At 31.2% G+C, this 7,680-nt stretch overlaps 1 protein-coding gene across 1 annotated transcript; it reads right to left on the bottom strand.

Moving 5' to 3' along the window:
• Positions 1-2,486: 2,486 nt before the first annotated feature.
• On the bottom strand, positions 2,487-3,002 carry LOC124921824 (basic form of pathogenesis-related protein 1-like). The gene has a single exon (XM_047462521.1). The coding sequence runs from the start codon at positions 2,973-2,975 to the stop codon at positions 2,487-2,489; it is 489 nt and encodes a 162-aa protein (XP_047318477.1). The 5' UTR covers positions 2,976-3,002.
• Between the last annotated feature and the right edge of the window lie 4,678 nt (positions 3,003-7,680).

Genomic DNA, 7,680 nt, shown 5'->3' with positions numbered 1-7,680 from the left:
TGCAAGTTTTGTATTACGATAATAAATTAGGAAAATTTTCGTGCGATGCACACGGATAAGAATAATAACAAAATATACAAAAAAAAATTATAATAATATTTATTCAATGTTTAACATTATTAAAATAAAAAATATAACGCTCTCATTCCACATTTTATGCACTTCAATAAAACAACTTATTTTCTCACATGTTTCATCACATATTTTTTCCGAATGAATCTCTCATCTCGTGACTTTACACTTTCACTTTGTCAATCAAATATTTGATTCATATTTTTTTAATAATTAACATCGTGACCTCACACTTTGGTCAATTAAATATTTGATTCATATTTTTTAACCACTTTCAAATGATACCGATCTATTATCCTTCGGCAAACCACATCTCAATCACACTTGGTTAAAGGTTGTACTTCTTTTGTTAGGTTGCAAGTTCGAAAAATACAAATAATATTTTTAATTTTATTTTTAACCTTTATAAGTTTATGGCTAGTTATCCCACAATCCGACCCAAGTATCCATTTACTCTCACATAAATATTCAAATTAACCATAGCTCTTGGCCCGTCAATCTGGAAACTTTAAAAATTAAGCATCATTATATATATATATATATAAATTAGTTAGTTAAAAATTTGAACTTTATTGTTAAAATGTCTCGCGTTCATCAAATTTGTGTTGAATCTTAAATATAAAGTGTTATTAGTTTAGTTGGTTAAAGAGTTGTATTTGTTTTGTTATGTTGCAAGTTCGAAACATACTATTCAAATTAACCACAACTCTCGACCCGACAATCCGAACACTTTAAAAAATTAAGCATCATTATATATATATATATATATATATATATATATATATATATATATATATATATATAGATTAGTTAGTTAAAAATTTGAACTTTTATTGTTAAAATGTCTCGCGTTCATCAAATTTGGTGTTTAATCTTAAATATAAAATATTGTTAGTTTAGTTGGTTAAAGGGTTGTATTAATTTTCTTAGGTTGCAAGTTCGAAACATACAAATAACATTTTTAATTTTATTTTTAGCCGTTTTAAGTTTATGGGCAGGTCAACCCACAATCCGACCCAAGTATTCATTTACTCTCACATAAATATCCAAATTAACCACAGCTATCGACCCGGCAATCCGGACACTTTAAAAATTAAACATCATTATATATATATATATATATATATATATATATATATATATATATATATATATATATATATATATATATATATATATATATATATATATATATATATATATATATATATATATATATATATATATATATATAGATTAGTTAGTTAAAAATTTGATCTTTTATTGTTAAAATGTCTCGCGTTCATCAAATTTGTTGTTAAATTTAAATATAAAGTGTTGTTAGCCTAGTTGGTCAAAGGGTTGTACTTATTTTGTTAGGTTGTAAGTTCGAAACAAATAAATAACATTTTTAATTTTATTTTTAACCGTTTTAAGTTTATGGGCGGGTCAACCCACAATCCCACCTAAGTATTTATTTACTCACACATAAATATCTAATTTAACCACAGCTCTCGACCCAACAATCCGGACACTTTAAAAATTAAGCATCATTATATATATAGATCACATGAAAACAAAATTGAATTTTTTTCCGCAGTTGAACTTACACAAATAAAAATACTACGTAAATAAGGAATTTGTGCATATTTCAACAAAAATTAACAATTTTATAACATTATATTTTCTTTAAATGTTTAAAATGTAAATTCAAACAAAACTAAATGTACAAAAGGTAGTTCAATAAAAATAAATGGAAAAAAAACGTTGTCATCTGAGAATTGTGTTAAAGAAATTATGAAGACGAAAGTGAAAGTTTTTTCAAAAGTTGAACTTACAAATATAAAAAATAAATACACTAGGTAAATGAGGAATGTGTGCCTATTTTCAACACTAATTAACAATTTTATAATATAAAATGATTAAAGTATAAATTCAAACAAAATTAAATGTAAAGTAAGTAATTTTAAACAAAAAAAAACTTTATAAGAAACAATTTCAAATAAGGTCATATTAGGAAAAATATTTCAAACATAGTTAAATACACAAAGGAGCATAATATCGGTTAGCCATTATTTTAATTCCCTCACACATTCCAGTTTTTTTTTTTTTTAAAAATGCTGAAAACATTTATTAAAATTCCAAAAGTGGGATAGTCAAAAATCAAAATTAGACAAACTCTAACAATAATTAAATGATGAAAATCAAACAAGGCTAAAAAAACCTAATTATTAGCAATCAAACATAAAACAAATATTACAAACATTCTTTATTTAATAAATATTAAGCATATTTATAGTTTATTTTTTCATACCATACTAGAGTTTGTTTTAATAAAGTTGATGCATAAAGGACATCTTTAATTAAATACAAACAAAGTTTATTCATACTTATATTAATTAAAAGTCATGACAATAACAGTGACTTTCAGTTTTCTAATAAGGTCTCTCTCCAATAAAGTTGCCTCGAGGATCATAGTTACAAGTGACGAACCACGAACCGTCACTGCATTGAACCCTAACACATCCAAGTCTTACTGAATCACGCCACACAACCTGAGTATAGTGTAAGCATTCACCTCCGACACATGTGTTTGAGTCATAGTCGTAGAAAGGTTTCTCCTCGATCCACATATTCACAGCATCTCTCCCCGTGAAGTTCGGGAAACCCTTTGCAAGGTTTTCGCCATATGGTCCGCCTGAGTGCATGAGATTACAGTCCCCAGCTCTCTGGCTGGCGTAACTTCTAGCAAATGCGGCTACGTTTTCATCCCAAGCGATGGGCCCGACTCCCACCTGAGCCCGGGCAGCATTGTGGGCCTCAACATAGTCTTGGGGGGAGTTTTGGGCAGTTGAGAGTTGAGGAAGCATTGACATGGCCATGAATGTCACAACTAATGCTAGTGAGAGATGGTAAAGCCCCATACTGTTGGATCTTCCTTAGAACAATTAGCTGAGTTTGGTAAGTGGGATTATATTAATTGTAGTACTTCTGTATGTAGGTAGATAGCTAGGTGGTGTTATGCTAATGAAATTATGGGGTAATTTATAGGAATAATTCTCTGAATTTTTTTTTTGCCACTTTCATAGAATTTCCAAACCCCCTATATAATTATTTGTTTTTTTAAATGGACAAAACTGACCCGGTCTTCTATATAACCTTCACATTAATTTAATTTAAAGCGTTAAAGTGAAAATCGAACTCGTGATATTTGGTCTTTTAGGCACCGACTCATAAGATGGAGAATTTATTTGAAATAATAATAGACGTTACATTAATAAAATAAAATAAAAAATATTAGTTATGTTGGTAATATTATCTGGTAAAAAATTACATGTAAATAATATATGAATACAATAAAAGGATAATACAACAGATACAATAGATTATGTAATTAGATGAAAAAATGTCTTCTCGTTTGCTCTGAGGCTTGTGAAACACAGTTCCCTTAAAACAGTTTCACTGTCTCCCGTTTGTGCTGGAGAGTTTCGTCGGTGGCTGCTTCCTAGGGTACAACGGAACCTGCAATGATTTAGCACAGAAAAACCACTACAACAACGAACTAGACAAAAGTACTTGAATCACAATCACCTGGTTTCACACAGAAATGATCGAGTCAAGAAACTCGAAGAACGCTCACAAGAACACTCACAAGAAAACTCACAAGAACAAGGAAAGACCTTAGAATTCTAGAGAGAGAAGTGATAAGATAATGTGTAGAGAGGAATACAATGTGAAGAGATATTTATAGTTGAAAATTAAACTCATAATCAATTCTTTAATCCAACGGTCACTAATCCATCATCCATTCATCCAACGGTTATCATTGCTTGCCTTTTCATCATCTTTGCAAGTTACATCCTACAATAAATATTTTGTAGTTACAATGACAATTAACATCATTTGTTAATTGCCTCATTCAAGACATTTATGTTAATTGTAACAATTAACAAATTTAATTCACAATGAATTTGATGTGAATTTCATTTGGATGAAATTTCACCTTAATTCACATTTGAATTTCATGTGAATTTCATTTGGATTAATTTCACTTTAATTCACATTTGAATTTCATGTGAATTTCATTTGGATTAATTTCACTTTAATTCAAATTTAAATTTCATGTGAATTTCATTTGGATTAATTTCACTTTAATTCACATTTGAATTTCATGTGAATTTCATTTGGATTAATTTCACACTTAATTCACATTTGAATTTGGTGTGAATTTCATTAGCCCAAATATCATTTCCATTTAATTAATGGAATTAGTTTAATTCCAACAATCCCCCACATTAATGGAAATTGAAAGATTAACCCGGTGAAAGGTTCAACAGTTGAATTTTACATAGGATAGGTAGGTGTAACCCTTTGAACATTCCCTTATGAAAGTATATAACTTTACTAGCCGATTAGTAGACTCGATGTCCTTGAACTATTCTGCCTTTTGTGTAAACGATTACACACTTTCACATAAAATTCTTCCTCATACATGTCAGTTCTCATGATTGTGTTCGTTTTGGCCATGAACACTCGCCTGGTTCAGTGAGAGGGTCTAGAATTGAGCCGTGCAATTCTTTCGAAGCGACCCCACTTCTCTCTCACATAGGTGATCTCTTTATTCATAAAGAATCATTAAAAGCCTGTGTGCTTATCCTTTCCCGAAATGCTATTTTATCATAGGATTTTTACCCATAACAATCTACCAAGTTTAGTACAATTAGGTTGTCCCATTGAACCTAGTTCTTGGGATCTCCAGTCATCATAGGTTGGGTTTTCCTTCATACTAATTTATTGTAGGCTTAAGTCCCATTCCTTGTGAGGACTTTAACACCAACTCTCTATTTAACCCTTTGGTTAGCGGATCCGCAATATTATTTTTTGATTTTACGTAATCAATTGAGATAATTCCAGTAGAGAGTAATTGTCTAATGGTATTATGTCTACGACGTATATGTCTAGACTTACCATTATACATATGACTCTTAGCTCGTCCAATCGCATATTGACTATCACAATGAATAGAAATTTCTGGTACGGGCTTAGACCATATTGGAATATCTTCTAAGAATAGACATAGCCATTCAGCTTCTTCACCACATTTGTCAAGAGCTATAAATTCAGATTCCATCGTGGATCTAGCAATAACAGTTTGTTTAGAAGATTTCCAAGATATAGCTGCACCTCCAAGTGTAAATACATATCCACTTGTTGACTTAGAGTCTTTCATATCTGAAATCCAATTAGCATCAGTGTACCCTTCGATAACAGCAGGATGTCTCGTGTAGTGCAGACCATAATCACGAGTATTTCTTAAATACCTAAGTAATCGTACAATGGCTTTCCAATGATTATTACCCGGATTACTCGTATATCTACTTAGTTTGCTTACTACATATGCTATATCTGGTCTTGTACAATTCATTAAGTACATTAGACTCCCAATTATTCGAGAATATTCTAATTGAGAAACACTCTCTCCGCGATTTTTAGATAGATGTTGACTCGTATCTATCGGAGTCTTAGCCAATGCAGAATCATCATTGTTAAATTTTTCGAGGATTTTATCCACATAATGTGATTGACTTAGAACTATCCCTTCCGATGTTCTAATCACTTTGATTCCAAGAATCACATCAGCCAATCCCATATCTTTCATGTCAAATTTTGAATTTAACATATATTTAGTGGATTTAACCATTTTATCATTACTTCCAATGATAAGTATGTCATCTACATAAAGACATAAAATGACGTAACCATTTTTTGTGTCTTTAATATAAATACATTTATCACATTCATTGATCTTAAATCCACTTGAGATCATAGCATAATCAAATTTCTCATGCCATTGTTTTGGAGCTTGTTTTAAGCCATACAATGACTTAACTAATTTACAAACTTTATTTTCTTGCCCTTGAGAAGAAAACCCTTGAGGTTGATCTATGTAAATTTCTTCTTCCAAGTCTCCATTTAAGAAAGCTGTTTTTACGTCCATTTGATGAACTTCTAGATTGCGCAAAGAAGCAATCGCAAGAATCAATCGAATAGAAGTTATTCTCGTAACTGGAGAATATGTATCAAAATAATCAAGACCTTCTCGTTGGCGATATCCTTTTACCACCAGTCTTGCCTTATATTTATCAATTGATCCATCAGCTTTCATTTTCCTTTTTGAAAATCCATCGGCAACCTAGTGGTTTATTTCCCGGAGGCAGATCCACTAGTTCCCATGTATGGTTTTGTAAGATAGATTCTATCTCACTATCAATTGCCTCTTTCCATTGAGGCCCTTCAGACGAGTTAATTGCCTCATTATATGTTTGAGGTTCACTTTCCATCATGAAAGTAATAAAATCTGGACCAAATGATTTTTCGGTTCTAGCTCGTTTACTTCGTCAAAGTTCAACCTCAACTTCATCTCCTTTTCTTGTTCATCTAGTTCAAGAAATCTTTTTGGAGAACGTTGTTCTTCATTAGACTTATATGGAAGTACATGTTCAAAGAACGATGCATTTCTCGATTCCATTATCGTATTCTTATGAATATCCGGAATGTCTGATTTAAACACAAGAAAGCGATAAGCACTACTGTTATGTGCATATCCAATAAATATACAATCAACAATTTTTGGTCCAACTTTCACCTTTTTAAGTAATGGTACGGCTACCTTAGCTAGACACCCCCACATTCGTAAGTATTCATATGATGGTTTTCTTTCATGCCATAATTCATATGGACTCTTATCTAGCTTCTTTCGTGGAACCTTATTTAAAAGGTAATTAGCTGTCAAAATAGCTTCTCCCCACATGTTATGTGGTAGACCAGAACTTACTAGAAGTGAATTCATCATTTCTTTTAATGTTCTATTTTTTCTCTCAGCCGTACCATTTTGCTGAGGAGAATAAGGTGCTGTCGTCTCATGGATTATACCATGTTGAGCACATAGCTCGGCAAAAGGTGATTCATATTCACCTCCTCTATCACTTCTTAATACCTTGATCTTTTTATCAAGTTGGTTTTCAACCTCATTTTTATAGAGAGTGAATTTTTCTATGGCTTCATCTTTACTTTTAAGAATATACACATAATAATATTTTGTGTTATCATCAATAAAAGTAATGAAATATTTTCCTCCACCAAGTGTTGGTGTTCCTTTTAAATCACACACATCTGTATGAATTAAATCAAACGGTCTATTACTTCTTTCAACGTTTCGAAAGGATGATCTCGTCAATTTCGCTTCAACACAAATTTCACACTTGTGTTTTTTATTAATTTCGAATGTAGGTATACTATTCAGTTTTATTAATCGATGCATCGAATCATAATTAATATGACCTAGTCTACCATGCCATAAAATGGAAGACTCCAACAAATAAATAGAAGACTTATTCTTTTCATTCATACTTGGCTTAACTGCCATTACATTTAGCTTAAAAAGCCCATCAGTAGCATAACCTCAACCTACAAACATTCCACCTTTGGATAAAATAATTTTATCCGACTCAATCACAATTCTAAAACCATGCTTACTTAGAAGAGATCCGGATATCAAATTTTTCCGAATCTCCGGAACATACAACACATTAGTCAATGTTAAATCTTTCCCTGAAGACAACCTTAACA

The sequence above is a fragment of the Impatiens glandulifera genome, chromosome 1 (genome assembly GCF_907164915.1).
Source record: "Impatiens glandulifera chromosome 1, dImpGla2.1, whole genome shotgun sequence".
Lineage (NCBI taxonomy): Eukaryota > Viridiplantae > Streptophyta > Magnoliopsida > Ericales > Balsaminaceae > Impatiens > Impatiens glandulifera.
This window is presented reverse-complemented; position numbering and strand designations above follow the sequence as displayed.

Excerpts from the sequence above, each read along its gene's own strand:
- LOC124921824 (XM_047462521.1), bottom strand. The coding sequence starts at position 2,975 with ATGGGGCTTTACCATCTCTCACTAGCATTAGTTGTGACATTCATGGCC.